The sequence below is a fragment of the Callithrix jacchus genome, chromosome 10 (genome assembly GCF_049354715.1).
Source record: "Callithrix jacchus isolate 240 chromosome 10, calJac240_pri, whole genome shotgun sequence".
NCBI classification, from domain to species: Eukaryota; Metazoa; Chordata; class Mammalia; order Primates; family Cebidae; genus Callithrix; species Callithrix jacchus.
This window is the reverse complement of record NC_133511.1, coordinates 62,905,263-62,929,642: the sequence shown is the minus strand read 5'-3', so window position 1 is coordinate 62,929,642 and position 24,380 is coordinate 62,905,263. Positions and strand designations below refer to the sequence as shown.

The 24,380-nt window shown below is 37.5% G+C and overlaps 1 protein-coding gene across 2 annotated transcripts in view; it reads right to left on the bottom strand.

Moving 5' to 3' along the window:
* Positions 1-24,380, bottom strand: part of RSF1 (remodeling and spacing factor 1) — a 168,646-nt gene that overhangs the window by 16,704 nt on the left and 127,562 nt on the right. For both annotated transcript variants that reach the window (XM_002754792.6, XM_009007374.5), the window contains exons 7-13: positions 22,321-22,527; positions 17,260-17,364; positions 14,919-14,998; positions 9,345-9,399; positions 7,965-8,074; positions 2,060-2,127; positions 462-669 (exon numbers count right to left, since the gene is read on the bottom strand). In XM_002754792.6, the coding sequence (XP_002754838.1) occupies positions 462-669; positions 2,060-2,127; positions 7,965-8,074; positions 9,345-9,399; positions 14,919-14,998; positions 17,260-17,364; positions 22,321-22,527 (833 nt within the window). The remainder of the gene's footprint in view (positions 1-461; positions 670-2,059; positions 2,128-7,964; positions 8,075-9,344; positions 9,400-14,918; positions 14,999-17,259; positions 17,365-22,320; positions 22,528-24,380) is intronic.

The window sequence follows — 24,380 nt, the reverse complement described above, 5'->3', positions numbered from 1 at the left end:
TTCTTCTAATAATCTGAAAGGAGAAACTCTGCGGTATTGTTTCAATTCCAACTCCGCACAATAGCCTTCCTGATCTTCTATCCTGGATTACTTGTTCCAAGTCCAACTTCTATGAATCATGAGAGGATAATATCTAATTACTTATTTATTTCTCACATAGGACTGGGAACCCTTCATGGACTTCGTAGAAGGTGGCACAGAGGTACAGAGAAGGCTCTCAACAAATGAAAGTTTAATTGTTTAGTAAAATTTGAATATAATTTTGAATGTTAAGCAACCATAAACCTATTTTCTGTTTTAAACTTTTAAAAAAGGCCTAAATCAGTATTCTTGACTCTGCTTTAAATATCCTGAAAATAAACAGAACTTGTCTATGTAAATGAAAAAGAAAAGCCTCACTGTTAGCCCAGCCCTGTTCCTGCTGGTATCTAGGGATTGGGGTCTAGTGGCAGACCACGCACCCATCACTGATCTTGAATTCATCCTCGCTCTCTTCTTCATCCAGGTTGCTATCACTGTCCAGATCGTTTAATCGCCGGCGTTTCTTCCTTCGAGCAGCAGCTGCCCTCTGGGGTCGTTTATTTTCTTTTCTTTCTTCATCCAAAATAGTAGAGATGTCTTTCCCACGATGACCTGTGATGGTGGAGATATCTTTTCCTCGGCCAACTCCTGAGTTTGGGGGAGGGGAGTTCGAGGAGAGAAAAATATGTGTTTAATAAAAGCTTCCCTTTAATTTCTAGAGACAGTCCTTATTCATGCTTAGCAGCTCTTCATTTATTTTCTTCCTAAAAATATGCAGTTTTCTCATGACTTCAGCTGCAGAGGTCTCACAGTTTTAGCATTCATTTACCCTACAGAACAGAAGTTTATCATGTAGAGAACCTCTTGTTTTTTAAATTTTTATATAATTCACACACCATAATATCACCCTCTTAAAGTGTACAATATAGAGGTTTTTAGTGTAGTCACAAAGTTGTGCAACCATCACCTCTAACTAACACCAGAACATTTTCATCACCCAAAAAAGAAACCTCATACCTATGAGCAGTCACTCAAGAATCTCTTCTTGAAAGCTGTCTTTTGCACAAGGCTTTAGAAAGAGGCCAATAACGTTTTTAAAAACTGTTTGCAGGACAGAAAAAGTTGTAATTCAGCAGCAATTATGTAAATAAGATACATACCTCTGGAAAAGCCTTAAACAACTTACTTATTTCATTTATTTTTATTTTTTTTGAGATGGAGACTCACTCTGTCACCCAGGCTGGAGTGCAGTAGTGCCATCTTGGCTCACTGCAACCTCTGCCTCTGGGTTCAAGTGATTCTCCTGACTCAGCCTCCCAAACAGCTGGGATTACAGGCGCATGCGACCACACCTGGCAAATTTTTGTATTTTTAGTAGAGAAGGGGTTTCAACATGTTGGTCAGGCTGGTCTCAATCTCCTGACCTCGTGATCCACCCACCTTGGCCTCACAAAGTGCTGGGATTACAGGCGTGAGCCACCACGCCCAGCTGCATACAACCTACTTATTAATCCTCTCCAGAGTTTTCATAATAACTAAGTAGAAACCAGAACGTTCCATATTGGAGCATTCGCTAATAGTGCTTTAATTAAATTACCTTCAAGTTCTTCTTTTTTAATGCCACTTATTAAAGACTATGAAATAAGGAAACCAATTTTTAATAGGTTAACTTAAATCTTGGTTTAAATTATTTTGGTTCTGATTATCCATAATTTTTGAGACTTTGTTGTCTCAAAGAAAACAAAAGTTTCCTCAGTTTTCTATAGGAAATCAGAAGTAAATTTTTTAACCTATGGAGGAACATCAATGTTTTATATCGGGTTGTAAAACAAAACTGCTTTAAAAGTAATTAGTAAGATCTGAATCTATACACTGATGTGTCCACAAATTATTCTGCATCTGAGACAACTAACATCAGTACTAATCATAATACACACTGAGAAAGAAAATAAAAAAATATGCTCACTGCCCTAATTTGGGCACCTAGATGAACTTCTTGGCAGCGTTCTGTGAAGAAGAGAGAATGTCAAACACATACCTCCTCCATCGGCCTCTTTGATATCATCTTCAATAGCTTCATCAATTGCTTCATCAAACTCATCAAATCTAAAATATACACAATGATCACATTATAGCCTGTCCTGGCTTTTTAATTTTTAAAGATCACCTTTGGCAGATGTCTGCTACTGTCTGATTGTTTATGTCCCCTCAAAATCCACATGTTGAAATATTAAATCTCAAGGTGACGGTATCAGGAGGTGAGGTCTTTGGCACAGCCCTCACGTATAAAACATAAAAGAAGCCAGAGAGAGACCCTTTGTCCCTTCCACCATATAAGGTTACAGTAAGAAGACGGCCATCTATGAAGGAGTATGCCTTCACTAGGCACTGGATCTACCCAAAAGAGTCCCCTTATCCCTTCTATGATGTAACAAAACCCTAGAAGGTGCCATCTATGAACCAGAAAGCAGGCCCTCACCAGACACCATACTTGCCAGTGCCCTGACTTTGGACTTTCTAGCTTCTTGAACTAATGAAAAATACATTTCTGTTGATTACAGGCCTTTCCATTTATGGTTACTTTGTGAGAGCAACCAAATTGGACTGAGACAATGTCAGCAAAAATTTTTATAAAGGGCCAGATGGTAAATATTTTAGGCTTTTCAGACAATACAGTCTTTGTTGACTTAACTCTGCTATTGTGCAAAGCAGCTACAGACAATATGTATGTAAATGATACAGATGTGTTTCAATGAAACTTTATGAACACTGAAATTTGAATTATAGGTAATTTCCACAAATATTACTTTTCTTTTAATTTTTTTCAAGTATTTACGACTTTGAGGTCACACTGTATAAAAACTAGATGTGAGCTGAATTTGGCCCACAGGGCATAATTTGCCAACTCCTAATTATACAAATCACATGGCAAAGTAAGTAAAACAAAATTATAGTTCTATAAATACTCTTAAGTCCTAATAATATGTCTGGGTGCAGTGGCTTACACTTGTAATCCCAGCACTTTGGGAGACCAAGGTGGATCACTTGAGCCCAGAAGTTCAAGACCAGCCTGGGCAACATGGCAAAACCCTGTCTCTATTCAAAAATACAAAAAAATGAGCTTGGTATGGTGGTGCATGTCTGTAGTGCCACCTAATTGGGCGGCTGAGGCAAGAGGACTGCTTGAGCCCAAGAGGCAGAAGATGCAGTGAACTGAGATGGCACCATTGCACTCCAGCCTTGGGGACTGAGTGAGACCCATCTCAAAAAAAGAAAAAAATGAAAGTCCCACTAATAAGGCTATATTATTACTGCTATTGAAAATTATATTATTACTGAAATTCATACACAAATGGTTAAAATTTTAGAACTAGGTAAAAGTGCTTCTTGAAGCTGTTAACCATGACTTAAAGGAAAGGATCAGGACTAAAGGATTCCTAAGATTTTTTCACATATAAAACATCTTTTACTTCAAGGCTCAGTTAGCCAAAAGGATGAAATAACTTGTTTAAAACTATGCTACAAATGGTAATTACTAGCCCTGTGTGGCTATTTGTATTTAAATTCATAAAACTTTAAAATTCGGTTCCTCACTAGACATAATTCAAGTATTTAATAGTCACATATGGCTACTGGTCACCACATCCAACATCAAAGAAATAGAACATTTCCATCACCAGAGTAAATTATATTAGTGAGGGTGGGATTACAGGCACACAATGGATTAACAATGTCAAAACTAAAAGCTGGGCCTGGGTGCAGTGGCTCAGAACTCTTGAGAGGCTGAGGCAGGAGTATAACTTGAGCCCAAGAGGTTAAGGCCAGTCTAGGCTATATGGTAAGACCCCGTATCTATAAAAATAAAAAATTTAAAAAATTAGCCGGGTGTGATGATATGTGCCTACGGTCCTAGCACTCTGGGAAGCTAAGGCAATAGGACTACTTGTGCATAGGAGTTTGAGGCAGAAGTGAGCTGGGATCATGCCACTGCTCTCCAGCCTGGGCGACAAAGTGAGACCCTGCCTGAGTGACAAAGTGAGACCCTGTCTCAAAAAAAGAAAAACAACTAAAAGCTGGTGGCTGGGAGTGGCTGGATATACCCATAGTCCCAACTACTTGGGAGACTGAGGCAGTAGGATGGCTTGAACCCAGGAGCTAGGAGTCTAGTCTAGGCAACATAGCAAGACTTCATCTCTAAAAACTAAATATCCTGCCTTCTGAATTAGAATATATAATTTCAAAGGACTCCCAAATTTCAGATGGAGAGCTCTTCTTCTACAATGTAACTTTTACTGGCTGCATAGTATCTCATCTTACCGATGTATCATATTTAGTTAAAGCAGTTTATTTCCAACTTTTCACAACTGTAATATTATGAGAGACATTCTTGTAGCTGTAGGGTGTATTTTTCTTAAGTTCTCAGAAAGTAAAACACAGCACATCCATTTATTAGGGTAGAAGAGCACATACAGATTAAGCCAAATGTCAGATGCAAAGTTAACTGAAAACAGCATTTGTCCCGAGGACAGGGTACAGCTGTAAGGTGGCATAACAACCTATTTTTTTGAGTGACTACTTTCTTTTTTTTTTTTTTTGAGATGGAGTTTCACTTTTGTTACCCAGGCTGGAGTGCAATGGCGCGATCTTGGCTCACCGCAACCTCTGCCTCCTGGGTTCAGGCAATTCTCCTGCCTCAGCCTTCTGAGTAGCTGGGATTACAGGCACGCACCACCATGCCCAGCTAATTTGTTGTATTTTTAGTAGAGATGGGGTTTCACCATGTTGACCAGGATGCTCTCGATCTCTTGACCTCGTGATCCACCCGCCTAGGCCTCCCAAAGTGCTGGGATTACAGGCTTGAGCCACCACACCCGGCTGAGTGACTACTTTCTTACTGAGAAATTTGTTTGCTAAAATCAAATACTATCAGAAACTTCAGGCATCTGAAACTATTTCAGAAAGAATGAAACATCCCTCTCTTGCTTGGACGAAGTCATCTTTAATGCAACTAAACAGGCTTGATTTAAATCCCAGATGCAGAGCTACAGATAAAAGATTTCTGAACACAACACTCCATGTATCTATATTCCCTTGGTCTTGGCTGCCTCATATGTGATGGTGGATTAATCCAGATGATCCCTTTAAACTCTAAAATAATATATGAGTAAAATAGGAATTTGGGCTAAACTATGGGTTTTTTATATAAAATGTTTTGTGTGAGACATTTATTTATATTCTATCTAGTTCCAAAATGAATGACATACTACAAAACAACTCTCAAAAATACACATGATGTGTATTTCATACATGCTTATGTGTAATTTCCTTCCTTCCTTTCCTTTCCTTCCTTCCCTTCCCTCTTCCCCTCCACCCCGATTCATTCTTTCTTTCAATAGAGAGAGAGTCGCTATGACATCCAGGATGGTCTTGAACTTCTGAGCTGAAATGATTCTGTCTTCCAAAGTACCAGGATTTCAAGTGTAAGCCACCATGCCCAGCCAATTTATGTGCAATTTCATTTGTGAGAAATACTAGATGAATGCAGAAAACTGCCCCTAGCTGAAGTGAATTGCACAGGTATCTACAAAACACACATACCTAAGACATCTACCAGTAACATTACTTCACTACATGTTATAAACTATAGCATTTTGCACCTGATGCTATACTTTTCTGATTTCAGATAAGCCTCCTTCTGCCACCACACCATAATTTACAAACTATAATTCTCTGCTTCCACAGACAAACTTCAGGTCTTTTTTTCAGTATAAAACGGCATAGTTAATGTAGTATTCGTGTATGTCTTACTTACTTATGTCAAATGGCACTCCCATTTTTATTTGATTCCAATCTTTTCTAATGCATTGCTAATCAAGTTTTTAACGTATATCTCTAACCCCATATTTTCTATAATCCCTATGGTTTTTACTGTATAATTTTGCACAGCATGGTGATTTTTAAAAAATACATGTTATGTTGCAGCAGAACTGACTTTATATTTGCAATTTCCATCTGTGAGCGTTGACTTCATACATATAGAAGAATATTTTTTATTTTTCGAAGTATATTTCTGAAGACTAGGATGGGCACTATTTATATATGGGATTTTACCCTTACTGATGCTACCATATTTTATAAAGTTTTAACACCAACAATAGAGGCAAATTCCTCCATGATTGCTGATGCAAGTTTATAAATAAAAAGCAAGTTCAAAGTTCAGAGTTTTATAAAATCTGTTGGCTGGGTGTAGTGGCTCACGTCTGTAATCCCAGAACTTTGGGAGGTCGAGGAGGGTGGATCACGAGGTCAGGAGTTCAAGACTAGCATGGCCAACATGGTGAAGCCCCATCTCTAATAAAAAAATTTAAAAATTAGCTGGGCATGGTGGCACGTGTCTGTAATCCCAGCTACTTGGGAAGCTGAGACAGGAGAATTGAACCCAAAAGGTGGAGGTTGCAGTGAGCTGAGATAGCACCACTGCACTCCAGTCTGGCCAACAAAGCGAGACTCTATCTAAAACAACAACAACAACAACAACAAAAACCCTACTGTTTTCCATTTCCATTTATTCAAGTTAAAAAGATGTTTTGGTATTATCCCAGATTTTAGAAGCTGCAGTCCAAAAAACGATTTAAAATAACTAAAATATAATTTATTTATTATTTGAATGAGACAGCATGATTTAGTGGAAAGAACACAAGACTGGAAGACAGGGTTTTAGAAGATAAGGTTTCTAGGATTAGCTACTAACAGTGACCACAGAAAAATCTCTTTCTCTGGTATCTTTGGTGTCAATAGGTAAATTAGATACTATCTACTGATTCTTTCACTAGACACTTATGGAGCATTAACTATCTGTCAGCACTACAGTAGGTATAGGGGACACAAGTCCATGTAAAATAGACATGGTCCTTACCTTCATGCTAATAGTCTAGTGAGGAAGAAAAATGTTAACAAATAATTACAACCCCACTTATTACAATTGTAAGTACTTTCAAGGAAAAGAACTGGTTGCTCTGAAGGGATATAATGGGGGATTTGACAAGGTAAAACCGAAAAGGAAACTACGGGTAAACAGCATGTGCAAAGGGACTAAAGGTGATACCGCAAATGCAGAGGGTGTAAGGGAGAATGTGATGAGATAGAGTTGGAGAGGGAAGTAGAGATGAGACTATGCAGTGCCTTACTAGCCTTGTTAAAATTATCAATCCTTGGCCGAGCACAGTGGCTCATGCTTGTAATCCCAGCACTTGGGGAGGCCGAGATGGGTGGATCACGAGGTCAAGAAATCAAGACCATCCTGGCCAACATGGTGAAACCACCTCTCTACCAAAAATACAAAAATTAGCTGGGCATAGTGGTGCGTGCATGTAGTCCTGGCTACTCAGGAGGCTAAGGCAGGAGAATTGCTTGAACCCGGGAGGTGGAGGTTGCAGTGAGCAAGATCGCACCACTACACTCCAGCCTGGCAACAAGAGCAAGACTCTGTCTCTAAAAAAAAAAGAAAAAAAATTCTATGACTGAAGATGAAAGGCAAAAAATATATATACAATTGCTAATAACCATCATGATAGAAAAAGTATATACTTCTGGGTCATGCTGAATAATTGGAACACAAATCTTCTTTCATTGTAGACATTTCTTTTTTTTTGAGATGAAGTCTTTCTCTGTTGCCCAAGCTGGAATGCAGTGGTGCGATCTCAGCTCGCTGCAACCTCTGCACTCGGGTTCAAGTGATTCTCCTGCCTCAGCCTCCCAAGTAGCTAGGACTATAGATGTGCGCCACCACACCTGGCTAATTTTTCACATTTTAGTAGAGACAGGGCTTTACCGTGTTAGCCAGGATGGTCTCGATCTCCTGACCTCATGATCCAAAAGTGCTGGGATTATAGGCATGAGCCGTTGCAACCTGTGCACTGTAGACATTTCTATACATTTCATACCTGTAACTTATACATTTTCTTGTTCTTGTTGACCTCCTTTCAAGCAAGTTTACTTTGGATTTTTTTGAATCTTTTTTCTTTTCTTCTTGATCTTCCGAAAAGTCTGGCTCCTTAAAAAATATAATAATAAGCATATAGGTTATTACTTATGATAGAATAAAGTTCCTTGGGATAACTAGTTTTGTAATCTCCAACTAGGTAGCACATGTGAAAGGTTTGAAAAAGTTTGAGATGATCCCTTCCAAAAGTGAATAAACATGGCAACACTAAGTATGTAGATTAAAAAGAATGCTGATGATTAATAAAGGATAAAATCCTTCTATATTAAAATTCTTATGCTTTTTTGAGTTTACAGTTAGTACTTGTTTTAAAAGAGTCGTGATAAAGTTTTTCCATTTTAACAAATAATTATATTTGCAGCAGAAGATGTTGAACAGATATGCTGCATGAATAAATTGAAAAGATTTAGAAGAAAGGGGTTAATACTCAAGGAAATAACCTGAAAGGCCTTTTAAGCTTGTGATTTATTTAAGCCAGATGAAATGACCTATATGCGTTATTACAAATTACAAAAATTTACAAATTATGTAAATTACATGACCATATTACATGTACTTTCACTCGATACATCCACCTGTTATAAATTAGACTAATAAATGCAAAACAAAAGTAATCCTTCATAGAAACCAAACTGTAATGAAGAATACAAATGGAAGTTTTCAACAATCCCAAAAATAAAAAATTAAAAATCAAATCTCCCTGAACCATTCTTTAGTCATTTTACATAAATAGCATGTAAAACAAGCTAATAACACATTATAAATTTTAGAGTAAAAACAGGGAACATACTGCAAAGGTAAAAGCTATAAGTTTAGTTTAGATGTGATATCACATTTTGGAGTTAGCTGCATACATAAAATTTCAATCATGAGGGATTACAGATGATTTCTTGAAGGTCTTAAATTTCCATTTTTAATATCTGTATATATTTAAAATCACTATTTAGGTGCAGTGACTCACTCCTGTAATCCCAGCACTTTGAGAGGCTGAGGTGGGCTGATCACCTGAGGTCAGGAGTTCAAGACCAGCCTGGCCAACACAGTGAAACCCCATCTCTAGTAAAAATACAAAAATTAGCCAGGTGTGGTAGCAGGCCCCTGTTATGCCAGCTACTCAGGAGGCTGAGGCAGGAGAATTACTTGAACCTAGGAGGTGGAGGTTGCAGTGGGCTGAAATTGTGCCACTGCACTCTAGTCTGGGTGACAAGAGTGAACTCCATCTCAAAAAAAAATAAAGCCACTAATATTATATAAGGTGGGTTAAATTTTAGAGCAATCATGACAATCTCCCATTTAAAAACATTATAAATCAGAAACTTACTTGTGGAGGAATGATGTTTTCAATACTGATACCGACATACACCAAGCGTTCTTTCCTTTAGGTGAAAAACAAACAAAAAACATGAGATTTGCTGAAAATAAAATTGTTATGTAAACATCACGAATACACACAATGTTAAAATTACAATTTCATGTTAATAGCAGTGGTTAAGCCACAGAAGTGTTTAACTTTCTTTCTTTATTTATTTACAAGGTCTCACTCTCTTGCCCAGGCTGGAGTGCAGTGGTGCAATCTCAGCTCACTGCAACCTCTGCCTCCCAGGTTCAAGTGATTCTCCTGCCTCAGCCTCTTGAGTAGCTGGGATTACAGGTGTGTGCCACCATACCCAGCTAATTTTTGTATATTTAGTAGAGATGGGGTTTTGCCATGTTGGCCAGGCTGGTCTCAAATTCCTGGCCTCAAGTGATCCACCCACCTTGGCCTCTCAAAGTGCTGGGATTATAGACATGAGTATTGTTCCTGACCCATGTTAGCTATTAACTATAAAACTTTAATACAGTATTAGGACGTGTGGGGAGCTCAAGATTTCCTAAGGTTAAGATCACACTATCTTTCAGAAATGACTTACACTGGTGAAATAAAACCTATAACTGAAATACACAAGCAACTTCATTATGAGTCATGCTGCAACAAGTTGATGATAAGATGAAAAGCCACCTCTGATTAGACAAATTAGATCTTTGTTATGCTGGAAAAAGTTTTCAGTAATATTTTGCATGTATGTATAAACAATTATAATCTCATGGTAATAAATATTACCATAAAAATTATGTAAACAAGATCTTATCAAGGTCCCAGTGAATGACACTGAGACCATTCATTCCTTGCTGATGAAAGAAAAGAAAGCAATGTAGACACATGGTTTGTGATCTAGAAGGCTACACCTGAAGCTAAACAACTGAAGCTAACTAGAGCCAGGAAATGAAGACTGGAGCCAATGACATCTCCATAGTTTCATTTCCAAGAAACAAACTTACGTTGATTTTAATTAAATTATATATTAAAAAACACCAGGACGGCTGGGTGTGATGTCTAATGCCTGTAATCCGAAGCAGGAGGATCACCTGATGCCAGGAATTCAAGACCAGCCTGGGCAACACAATGAAACTCCTGTCTCTATATGAAATTAAAATAAAAAAAAATGGCCAGGTATGGTGGTGGCACATGCCTATTGTCCCAGCTACTCAGAAGGCTGAGACTGGAAGATTAGTTGAACTCAGGAGTCTGAGGTTGCAGTGAGCTTTGAATATGACACTGCACTCCAGTCTGGGCATCAAGAGTGAGACTCTGTCTCAAAATAAATAAATAAATAAATAGATAGATAAAGCAGGTGTTTTCCCTGGTTCTTCCAAAGTTAATCAAATTCAACAAGGACAGCTGAGCTTTGACATGCCTCTGTATATTCAATTGAACTGAACTGAAATAGCAACATTTTGTCTCCCTCTGCTTGTAATGTTCCTTATATAAGGGTATTAATGTATCCAGCTGGCTAGGTCCTTTACAGTGCAGTCTTTAGTGCCCTGCTAACAAGAATATTCATGGTCTTTATAGAGATAGATTGTGATGCAATTAAAACTGGTATGTTTAAAAATCATTCAGTGGACTTCTAAACCATCAGCTTTCACAGAGCATCACACCATCAGGTCTGCAGATAGTTGCTGGCTAGCCACTAAATACTCACTGAAATGTACATCCATCTCTCTTTTCAACAAGACTGTAAAGATTTCTATGATAAAGACTGCATTATATACTTCCTCAATTGATTGCACTGCCTGGCATAAAGTAGGTACCCAATAAATGTTGCTTGAATGTTGAATGAATCCATAAACAAGGGTTGCTCTTGCATTATGACCTACCAGGGAGTAAAATGTTCTTGTATTATGACATATAGATAGTACAGCTCTAAGCTGCTAGGATGAATGCTAAAGAAGCTATTTCACAGATTTTTAAAAAATGAATATAAGTGCTCACTTTAGAATGACGCCCACTAGAATTTAGTTAATATTTACTTTAGAAAAACACATATTTTGCTGTTTAGTGCTCCTAAGATTCATATGTGTGTGTGTGTACATGCACACACACACATACATGTATTCTAGGAACTATAAACAACAAAAGCATTGTTAACCAGATTATGGAGAATTAGCAAACACCAACGACCATCAATTAACTGGCTCGGTCCAGACTGATCTTCCTGTAATAGTAACTTTCCTCTCCTTTCTAATACACAATCTGAGAACGTAGTATATGATATAAAGTCATAATTACAGATGTCCTCTTAAAGGATGACATTTAAAGCCAGGTGTGGTAGTTCATGCCTGTAAACCCATGATTTTGGGAGCCCAAGGTGGGCAGATCACTTGAGGCCAGGAGTTCAAGACCAGCCTGGACAACATGGTGAAACCCCATCTCTACTAAAAAATACAAAAATTACCCAGGCGTGGTGATGCGTGCCTGTGGATCAAGCTACTCAGGAGGCTGAGACAGGAGGATCGCTTGAAGCTGGGAGGCAGTGGTTGCAGTGATCATGCCACTGCACTCCAGCCTAGGCGACAGAGCAAGACTCTGTCTCCAAAAAATAAAAAGGACATTTAAATAAGACTACCTGGAGTAGGTGAAAAAGCAAAGAAACTAGTAAATTGCAGATAGCAATATAGACAAATATTGTGGCATACTTTAAAACATAAATTTCTAAAAGTCAAAATATTTCATAATTGCAGTGGCATATCCTATATGAGGCTATTGTCAAAACTTTTTCACCAGCCTTTTCCACATATAAATGGATACGAATCCAAGGCTTCCAAAGAGCAAGCAGATAAGAAATTCTTAGTGGTTTACATTCTTGGCTTTTAGAAAGAATATTCTAAGCCAAGAAGAATGGCTCATGACTGTAATCCCAGCACTTTGGGAGGCTGAGGCAGGTGGATCACTGGAGGTCAGGAGTTCAAGACTAGCCTGGCCAACATGGTAAAACCCCATCTCTACTAAAAATACAAAAATTAGCTGGGCATCATGGCATGTGCCTGTAATCCCAGCTACTCTAGAGGCTGAGGCAGGAGAATCGCTTGAACCTGGGAGGCAGAGGCTGCAGTGAGTCGAGATTATGCCTGGGTAACAGCGAGACTCTGTCTCAAAACAAAAAAACAAACAACAAACAAACAAAAAACCCCATTCTCTTCCTTAGTGGGTGAGCCTATTAGCTACCTACATTTGTGAGACATCAGCTTCAGGACATGGGAAAACCACTAATTTCTGAAAAGGATAAGCAGATTTGAGTAAGATGGAGGCAAAGGAAAAATCTAGGTTTTATTTATGATTTAATTTAAATACCTCCAGTTACATCTTTTCCAGGGTCAAAAATAAAAACAAGAGAAACAGCCCATGAAAATGGTCCTAGTAATTTCATACAGGATCATTCTTTATTTTTAAAAATGTTCTTGGAAGATATTCCAAATATCTGAAACACAAGTAGTTTATAGCAATAACCCAGGGTTTAGCTGGGTGTGGTGGTGGCCACCTGTAGTCCCTGCTACTTGGGAGGTTGGGGCAGGATGATCTCTTGAGCCCAGGAGTTCTAAGACTACCCTGGGCAACACAGTGAGACCCTATCTTCAAAAAAAAAAAAGAAAGAAAGAAATAACCTAGGGTTTCTCAAAGTACTTTTCTGTCCTGGTTGATTTGAGAGATTGACTTACCTTTAAACTAAGTAGCATTCATTACAAGCCAGAAAGCTCAAACTGGGTAGTAAAAAAACCAAAACCTTTAGGTTCTAGAGGCTGAATCAATTTTTAAGGTTCACCTTTGCACAAGGTAAAGTGAGTGGATCATGGGACAAGCTGATTGCCATAAAGCAAGCTAAATTTGGAGGGGGAGACTATGAGTCAGAGAATATAAGTTAAAGAAGTAGCAAATGAAGGAAAAATCAGGAGACAATGTTTAGATATCCTCAGTCATACTGGTGTATAAACAAGTATTAAGTCCCAGAGATGAATCCTCTGAAAATTCTCTCCAGCACCTCCACCTTATTATCACAATGCTAGCCCTAATTCAGGCCTTATAGACTCACAGGTTTGCCACTCCAACAGCCCCAACTCTCATTCAGTCATCTTACTGTTGCCAGAGCATTTTTTTTCCCTGAAATAAAGATCTACTTACACATGTCCCCTTTGATGAATGCCTACTTTCTATAGAGAGTAAGTCAAATTCTACAGGCAGGAAAGCTATTTGCAATTTGGCCTTACTCAGCTTTTACAAAAATCTATCTCCTACCATTCATCTACTATCACTTTTACACTTTACCTTTGCTCATGTTTGTGCTCTTTGTCTGAAATATGTTCATTGATATAATCTCATTTTACCTTCCAAGGCCTCCCTTGATAACCCCAAATCCTTTGAGAACTAAAATGCTCCTCCACCATGTTCTTGTATTGCTTTTAATATACCTCCACTTTTCTATTATATTATTGGTTCATATGTCTGCATTATATTACAGGTTCCTATGTCTGTATTCTCTAATAGGTGAGTTCCATGTAAACAAGAGCTTTCTCCTTGATCTTTCCTCTTCAGATTGGTACACAGTAGGTGAAAATGAATGTTCAGAAATAGATTAATTAAAGAAGGTGCAAATAAACATAAACTATTGTCTTGATTCTGAATCCCCTTTTAAAGATTAGGCTCAAGTTCAGTCTTAAGAACTTCATCTAAGAAGCCATCTCCAATTGCTTTAGACCACTACTGCAATGGTGTATTGAAAAGGGGGGCATCTCTTACAGATATAGTAGGACACAATTCAGCATTTAATACTCTTTATTTCACCAGTGTTATTAACTCTGCCCACCCAAGGAGATGACAGGGGTAACTAAATTATAGACCATTTCTTACAGTTTTCTTGTATTCTCTATAATATTTAGTTAGGTGCATACCCTTCACAATACTTGGGCCAATCTTTATTCAGAGAAGGTTCTGACAAATATTATTTATTTATTTAGAGACAGTCTCACATTTGGGCCAATATTTACTCAGAGAAGGTTCTGACAAATACTTATTTATTTAGAGACAGAATCTCACTCTTGCCCAGGCTGCAGTGCAGGGACATGATCGTGGCTCACTGCAACGAATCTCCTGCCTCGGCCTCCAAGGAGCTGGGACTATAGGCGTGCACCACCACTCCCAGCTAATTTTTGTATTTTTAGTAGGGATAGGGTTTCAGCATATTGGCCAGGCTGGTCTTGAACTCCTGACCTCAGGTGATCCGCCCGCCTTGGCCTCCCAAAGTGCTGGGATTACAGGGGTGAGCCACCATGCCCAGCTAGTTCCAATACTTTAGATTGAAAGCTGGTGAACATTTCCTATAAAAGGAAAGATAATAAGCATACAAGCTAAGCAGGTCATAAGGTCTCTGTTGCAACTACTCAGTGTTGTTGTCGTAGGGCAAAAGCAGCCACAGACAATATATAAACATATTCCCAAGCAAACCATTAACAAATATATCATATATGACATAACAAATATGTCATATTCCCAAGCAAAACATTAACAAATATGTCAAAATACCTTCGTTCAGCACGCTCTTTCTTCTTTAAGGCAACATCCAAATCCTGCAACTGTTCCTCTAATTTTTCACAGAGCAGTTTCTGAAGAAGCGAAATAGGTAAGGGTCATTTTAAACAACTTTTAGAAATCTTTTATTACATACATGTTAACTTCATGGGTAATGTGTTCTGAGAGCTGGTAAGGGAACAGAGTAAATTAACAATGTAGCTTTTCTTGTGTTGAATTAAATAAAGAGGTGCCTCAGCGTCCACTGAACAGAAGATGAGCATAGTGCCTTTGAAACAAAGCACACGTTAAAGAAACTTACAGCTTTGCCAAAAGAAACGCATTCTGTGCCTATCCTACTGGCAATAGTCAATGTTTAAAATAGCATTTCGTTCGACATATGCATGTAACAGTGATTATAATTTTTAAAAAAGATCCTGAGACATTTTTAAGGGAGAAGGCTATATGTATGATAAAACAATGATGCCAATAACTATTTTTCTGGAAAAGAGAATGGGCTGGTTTGAGTACAGTGGTATTTATAACTAATTAATTTTTTTTTGTTCTTTCTCCATTCCCACTGCTTTACTTGACTATCCTTTTAAAAAAAGGGAGAGACTGGAAAAATATACACAAACAATGCTACATGGTTATTGAGTCAAAACAGACCTGAAAAATGTAATTGATAAAGCTGTGCTAAGCCACAGAAGTCCACTTCACTAAAAAATGCATAAAGTTTATCATTTTATTTTATTTTTTGAGAGTCTCACTCTGTCACCCAGGCTGGAGTGCAGTGGCACGATCTTGGCTCACTGCAACATTTGTCTCCCAAGTTCAAGTGATTCTTGTGCCTCAGCCTCCTAAGTAGCGAGGATTACAGGTATGTGCCACCACACCTGTCCAATTTTTGTACTTTTAATAGAGATGAGGTTTCACCATGTTGGCCAGGCTGGTCTTGAATTCTTGGCCTCAAGCAATCTGCCTGCCTTGGCTTCCCAAAGTGCTGGGATTATAGGCATGAGTCACCACACCTGGTTAATCCTTCATCATTTTAGAAAAATAATTATTACTAGTTTTAAATTTTTTAGAGATGGGATCTTGCTACGCTGCCCAGGCTGGTCTCTAAATCACAACCTCAAGTGATCCTCCTGCCTCAGCCTCCAAGAAGCTAGGACTACAAGTGGGTGCCACCATATCTGGCTTAATCCATCTCTCTCTCTTCTTTTTGAGACAGATTCTCGCTCTGTTGCCAGGCTGGACTGCAGTGGCATGATCTCAGCTTACTGCAATCTCTACCTCCTGGGTTCAGGTGATTCTCCTGCCTCAGCCTCCCGAGTAGGTGGGTCTACAGACATGTGCCACCACACCCAGCTAATTTTTGTATTTTTGGTAGAGATGGGGTTTCCCCATATTGGCTTAGATAGTCTCAATCTCTTGACTTTGTGATCTGCCTGCCATGGCCTCCCATGGCTGGGATTACAGGTGCCACTGCACCAGCCCTAATACATCTTTTTTTTTGAGATGGACTCTTGAACTGTTGCCCAGGCTGGAGTGCAGTGGCATGATCTTGGCTCACTTCAACTGCTTCCTCCTAGGTTCAAGAGATTCTCCTGCCTCAGCCTCCTGAGTAGCTGGGATTACAGGCCCCCACCACCATGCCTGGCTAATTTTTTTTACTTTTGTTTCTGTATTCTTAATAGAGACAAGGTTTCACTATGTTTGGGGAGGCTAGACTCAAACGCCTGACCTTGTGATACACCTGCCTTGGCCTCCCAAAGTGCTGGGATTACAGGCATGAGCCACTGTGCCCAGCCATCCAACATTTTTAAGGCAAATGAAAGTAGGTTTGTGAGAGAAAAGTACCCAATAAGCACAGTAGCACAAAAATAGCCTGATTCTTCAGCTTTCAAAAGAAAATTGCCTGAAGTAAGATAGAAGAGAAAGAGAATCTACGTTTCTCCTAACCCTGATAACACCATCTGTAAAACTTCTGACAAAAAGAAAGTAGGTATAAACCAAAAAAGAGGATGAAACAAAGTAATACATGGGAAGAAACTTATATTCTCCTTTCTACATATCTACACTTGGTACTTTTTGTGCTTATAATGAATTTGAGAAAAAAAATCATTCATAATTTTACAAAACTTAAGAGGGCTTCTAAAAATTGATTTGGAAAAACAAAAAAAAAAGGAAAACTTAAAAGCTATTAATAAAAAGTAGAAATCCAAACAGAGGTAAATACTATTTACACATTGCTCTGAAGATTACAAATATTCATTCGGTAGCTATTAAACAGTTATAATTAATTTGAACATAAACTCAAAGACTAGGAAAACAGAAGTGCGCTGGGTCATACATGTTGGCAAGGGGGGCAGAACCATTCTCCATCCGGGATGATCATCAGAGGAGGGCGAAGGCAGGCAGTGTGGTATCCACTATCGCAAGAGTCACACAGAAGAATCTGAAATAAATCACACTGATGTCAACCTAACTATGACTAAAATTCAATTACTCTTAGGTTAAAGACATTTCAATATTTCTTAGTAGTATGCTTCAAAGCACTCTTTATTTGCATAAAGCTAATAAATAAAAAAGCTCTAATAATTAGGGAATCTGACATGTCAATATTTATTTATTTATTTGACAGAATCTCACTCACTCTGTCGCCCAGGCTGGAGTGCAATGGCATGATCTTGGCTCACTGCAACCTCTGCCTCCCGAGTTCAAGTGATTCTCCTACCTCAGTCCCCTGAGTAGCTGGAATTACAGGCGCCTGCCACCACGCCCGGCTCATTTTTGTATTTTTGTAGAGAAGGGGTTTCACCACGTTGGCCAGGATGGTCTCGATCTCCTGATCCACCCCTCTTGGCCTCCCAAAGTTCTAAAATTATAGGCGTGAGATACTGTGCTTGACCCATGCCAATTTTTAAAGAAACCTAAAAAAAGGTTAAGCTACAAAATTTAGTTAAAAATAACAAGTCCTTTCTGACCTAGAGTTAGAATCCTTTTTCATTCAGTGTATAGCCACAAAGGCTATGACAATATATTCTTTATAACAAACTTTTAAAGCTCAAGTATGAAAGACTACCCTACCACACACAGAATTCTTAAAACACAAAAATTTCCATTTTAAGTAACATTTTAATTACTTGCCTGTAAGAAACACTCATGGTTCTTTTTATGATGTAAATTCAAATAAGGAAGAGACTGAGGCATAGAAAAGGAATACAACTACATTCAGAACCATCGTCATGTAATACAAAGGTTAATAACATCAATTAGTCTTATGGGTGTTTTATTGGTATTTGAGTTTAATAAGAGGACCAAGGTCTAAAACTTAACATAGTATACTCATTAACGTTTTACTTAAAAGAAAACTTTTTATTTTTAAATAATTTTAGATTTACAGAAGAGTTGCAAAGATGGTACAAAGTTCTCATATACCCTTCACCCAATTTTTAACACTGTTATATAACCATGGTACATTTATCAAAACTAAGAAATTAACATTAATACTATAAATTAAACAATAGGCTATTGAGATTTCACAAGTTTTTTCACAAATACCCTTTTGCTGATTCTGAATCTTGGATATCCCATTGCATTCAGTTATGTCTTGTTAGTATCCCCCAGTACGTAACCATTTCTTGGTCTTCTTTGTTTTGACTGACAGTTTGAAGAGTACTGTACTAGTCAGATATTTTTGGTAGATGTCCTGAAATTTGAGTTTGTCTGATGCTTTCTCATGACTAAACTGGGGTTCTGGGTTTTGGAGAAGAATCTAACAGAGGGGAAGTGCCCTGCGTACTGCATCATATCACGGGATACATGTTATCAATATGACTTACCACTGCTGGTATAAACTTTGGTCACTTGGTTAAAGTAGTATCTGTTGGTTTTATCTACTGTTAAGGTCACTACTTGTCACCTTCCATACTCTATTCTCATGGTAAGTGCAGCCTACACTCAAGGGTAGGGGAATTAAGTTTTCTAGAAGTATGAGTATCAAATAATTTATGGATATAAATTAAAATCACTTTAGTAGTTAATAAATCAGTAAATACCTTGAGGGGGAAATACACTGAAACTATGCCAATATCTTCTCTCTCCTTAAAGTTCTGCTCACTAGTGTTAGCATCCACTAGGGATTTTGCTTGCTTGCAACGATTATTACTGTGGTATTCTGATGATGATTTTCTATCTCCCATATGCCTTCTATATAAGTTATTAGGAATTACTCTGTAAGGAAAATAAGTCCCTTCTTCTCCACATTTGTTTATTTAATTATTTATATCAATTTGAACTAATGAATATTTATTTTATTCTTTGGGTTACAATCCAAAGCTATCATTATTTAATTTGTTGTTGGAACTGTTCCAAGCCATGGACACAATGGAAGCTCTTTCAGGTTGTCTCATGTGTCCTTAGGACTTGCCTGAAGTACTTCCTTCCTTTCTGGCACTACAGGAAGCTTCAGGAATGTCTTGTATTTTCCCTGCTCAAGCCTTAGAACCAACCATTTCTTCAAGAAGCCCTAGCTGCTTTACTGGATAATGGTACTTAGAAACCAAGATCTGGATGCTCTAGAAGCTCATTGCTACTGGCAACTACCTTTAATCTTTCTCAGAGAAGAGAGTTAAGATGTATACGTATGTATATGTATATACATATATCTTCCTGTGCCTCTATTAAAATAAATATGGAGTTTATACTATTATCTCCAGTTCTAATCTAACATCATAGGTTCATCATGGCTCCTATTATCTATGTTTTATTTATTTGCTCAACCTAGTACAGACGAAGTTTCTGCAATCCTAACCCGTATCGGGGGTGGGAGGAGGCACACCATTACAATGCATCACCACTTGTTCCCAATACCCAAAATTCGGTACTTAGTTACCTTAGTATTATACTTCAGGTATACAGTTGATTAACATGGTTTCTATAAAACATAACCTAACTTTCAAGTAACAAAATTACAGGTAAACTTTTAGAATTTATTTCTAAAGTGAAGACTGTTTCTACTCTTCAGTAAAGGTAAAGTGCCACTAAATAAATACTATCATGTAAGAGTTCCAAGCCTCAGGTAATGATTTATTTATTTTGACTAAAACATCTGGAAAATCCCTTAGAGTTCTATATTCATTTACATTTATTGCTTTTCTGCTGTTAAAGATCAATTAAGACAAGGACTATGTCTTTCTAGCTCAGCATCATATTCTTACAACTTAAAATATAATAGCTGCTTCATATTTTGACTTGAGGATTATCCTTAAGCACTTGGCATAAGAAATCCACATTTGGGATCTTCAGTTTCCAATGTCATTCACAATATAATTTCTGCTCACTCCATTTTATTTCTCTCTCTCTCTCTTTTTTTTCTTGAGATGGAGTCTTGCCCTGTTGCCCAGGCTGGAGTGCAGTGGCGCAATCTGAGCTCATTGCAACCTCCACCTCCTGGCTTCAAGCGATTCTCCTGCTCCAGCCTCCCGAGTAGCTGGGACTACAGGCGTGCCACCAAGCCCAACTAATTTTTGTATTTTTAGTAGAGACAGGGTTTCACCATACTGGCCAGGCTGGTCTCAAACTCCTGACCTCATGATCTGCCTGCCACAGCCTCCCAAAGTGTTGGGATTACAGCATGAGCCATGGTGCCCTGCCTTTATTTCTCATTTCTTCACATCAGTTCATTACAGCAGCTATTGTTGCCTTAGGTAAAATGCACTCTTTTAGTTTAAAGGGACACTAGAAAATGATAAGGAGAGAACACAAGGGTTGCTTTTTTTCTTGATTTAGAAGGCAGAAAAGATTACTATCTCAAATGTCCTCTTGGCCTTTCTCTGTATAAAAATATTGACTTCACTTTCATAGCCTTGATGATCATAAAATGCTTAGAGGGATCTTCTCAGCATAATTTCAACATCAATTCTTCTTAGAGCTCAAGTCATTCTCTGGTTCTTTCACATGACCCCTTAAAAACTACTGGATTATGATAAACTTCACTGATATTACATTTAGTTTCCAGATATAAAACTAAATGTAAGAAAGAAAAGTGTAAGTAAACCAGAATTAACTTTAACCCAGCACATAATATGTATCAGAAACTGTGCTAGGCAACTTTACATGAGCTGTTAAAAATACCCCTTAGAAGTATGTGGTGTGAGTTCCATCTTATAATAAAGAAATCAAAATATAGAGAAGACAGCTCCAGATAAGTGGTATCCTGATAAGTAGGATCTGAATTCATGCTGTCTGGCCCTATGCTTTTCCCATCACATTATAATGCTTTCCAGGAAAACAGAGCCTGGAGAACCACTTGTTATGAATTTTCCAAACTTTAGAGAATCTCAAATGTTTCTGGTCCACATGACTCTACTGAGGTAGAAACACCTTTATTTATACTTTCTTCTACTTAATAGCTGGAGCTTGCCTTTCAAGTAAAATCTATTCAAAAGAACAGCACAGGTACATAGCATTAGGTATAACAAGACTATTTCCTCAACAGACTCACTTACAAACCACAAACACAAATGATAGATAAATATTACAAATTAGGAATTCTCCTGATTCAGGCAACTTTTGAAGAACTTAATCCCTGGGAAAGAAAGCTCCATATAAATGTAGTACTATTCTTCTTGGAATATATCTGGTCTATAATTTATTCTCTTAAAAATAAAAAAAAAAAATTTTAAGTTAAAAAAATTTTAATGGGTATATAGTAGGTGTATATATTTATAGAGTACATGTGATGTTTTAATAGAGGCATATAATGTGAAATAATCACATAGGGGTAACTAGGGTATCCATCACCTCGCGTATTTACCATTTGTTTTAGAAACATTCCAATGCCACTCTTTTGCCATTAAAAAAATTTAAATCCCTACTACGTTACTACTTGACTTACATGTTTTTACATTAAGACAGTAAGGCCTTCAGGCCTAATTTACTTAAAGCTGGCACTTCAAATATATCATTATAAAGTTACTTATGCTGCCCTGGCTGCATCTGAACTCCTGGGTCAAATCCTCCTACCTCAGCCACCAGAGTAGCTGGAACTACTGGCATGTGCCCACCATGCCAGGCAGAAATACCATTATAAAGTAATTTAAAAGGAAAGAAGAAAAAACTTAAAAAGAGTAGACTAAAAATACCCGAATACATTCATCAACTCGTGAGAAGAGATTGAGGTGAATTGTTTTTATGTAGAGGAAATATTAATATATAAGTCAGATAGAATGAAAGTAAGATCTTGATCACTGGCCCTCCTAGAATTAGATTATATGAGAAACAGAAATAGAAATTACTCTGTAGCAATTAAGAAATTCAAATCATGATAAAACCCCGAAGAGTTAGGCTGCTCCGGACAACCTCAGCGTGTCTATAATACGAGTATTGTTCATTTACATCAGGTACATACTAGCTCAGGATGGTTTGGAAGGCCACATTTTTTGCACGGTTCATCATCATCTGCTAGGATGGCTTCTTCACTTTCCTTTTCTTCTTCCTCTTCTGAAGCTGCAGATGATTTTTCACTGTCAGATCCTTCACTTTCATCATTACTTGAATATTTCCATCTGCCACGTGTCCGAGAACCAGTCCATCGAACTTTGCCTTTGGGTTTTACCTTGTATAAAATAAAAAATTGGAATAATTTGATATAATGTCTTTTAAAAAGTTCCTTATTATATGTCCATTGTATAATATTAAGCCAATATACCAAAAAAAAAGGGGAGAAAATTATTATAGTCTCATCACCAGACATAGCTATGATTAAATTTTGGTGTATACTTCCACTACCTTTCTACATTTTTTTTTTCCTTAAAACTGAATTATAATAAACATTCTATCTTATATTTTTCCTAGTCATATTCTCCTAACATTACTATAAATGCCATTACATAACCATATTTATCTAATCCTCTACAAGACATTTAGGTAGTTGTTTCCCATGTTTTTCACTTTCATCAATAATGTACTGTATCTTTATGATTATTTTTACACACATCTCTGTGGTTAGGATAAATTCCTTGAAGAGGACTCTGGGTCAAAGGTCATGCACATTTTAAATACTTTATAAGAGAATGATGACAATATTCTTACAAATTGTCATGTAAAAATTTTAAATCCTGTATTAAAGATGAATTTTAAAATTTTAAATGGGCCAGAACTGCATATAAAAATCCTGACAAACAAATATATATATATATATATATATTCAGAGAACAAGTTTACAATGTGATTAACAGCTTTTTATTGCTTAGTTTTATACTGTTTTAACTTGTATTTTAGTTTATTCCTACACTATAGGTCTCCAGCAAAGAACAAAATAATTCTAACAACAAAAGAGAAAACTTAAAACAAATTAAAAATTCAGTATTTCAGAGAACACAGGATCGCTTACAATGAAGAATGATCTGGTTGTTTAAATAAATTAAAAAGAAAAGTAGCACTTTTGATGACAAATTCCCACAGACTAGGGAAAAACCTGTAAAATATTTTGCTTAAAATAAGAGAGTCATAAAAAAGGGAATTCTGATGAGTAATATCAACATAATGAGTAAAATGGGGAATCTAGGCACTGTCAGATACTGGTAATAAGATGCTATATTCATGGGACCTTTTTGGAGGGCAATGTGGAAGAAGCTATCAAAGCTTAAAATATGCATGTCCCTTGACCCAGCAATTCCAATTCTAGGAGTCTATTCTAAAGAAATACTCACTCATGTCCAAAAGGATCTTCAATGCAGCATTGCCTGTAATAGTGAAAAATTGGAAACAACCTAAATGTCAATCAATAAGTGAGTGGTTAAATAAACTGAGGTATATCCACAGTATGGAGTACTGTGTGACCATTAATAAGCAAAAGGTATACTATATCTACTGACATGAAGAGTTCAGAGACACTTTAAGTGAAAAACTCACAGAAAATGAACATTTTGGTCCGATTTATTTTCTAAATAAGTGAATATTTATGAACATACACATAAATGCATGAAAAAGGACAGGAGGGCTGGGTACAGTGGCTCACGCCTGTAATCCCAGCACTTTGGGAGGCCAACGTGGGTGGATCACAAGGTCAAGAGATTAAGATCATCCTGGCCAACATGATGAAACACTGTCTCTACTAAAAATATAAAAATTAGCTGGTTATGGCGGCAAGTGCCTGTAGTCTCACTTACTCGGGAGGCTGAGGCAGGAGAATCACTTGAACCTAAGGAGGTGGAGGTTGCAGTGAGCTGAGATTCCGCCATTGCACTCCAGCCTGGTGACAGAGTAAGTCTCTGTCTCAAAAAAAAAAAAAAAAAAAAGGACTGGGAAGATACTATACCCCAAACTGTTAATAATTGCAATTACTCCAAACTGATAATAGGGACTATGGGAAATTCTACAGGTTGGATATTATTTGAACAGTTTACAAAAAGAATATATTCCTATACTGCTTTAAAAAAATAAAAGTTAAAAGATGACGAGTATAGA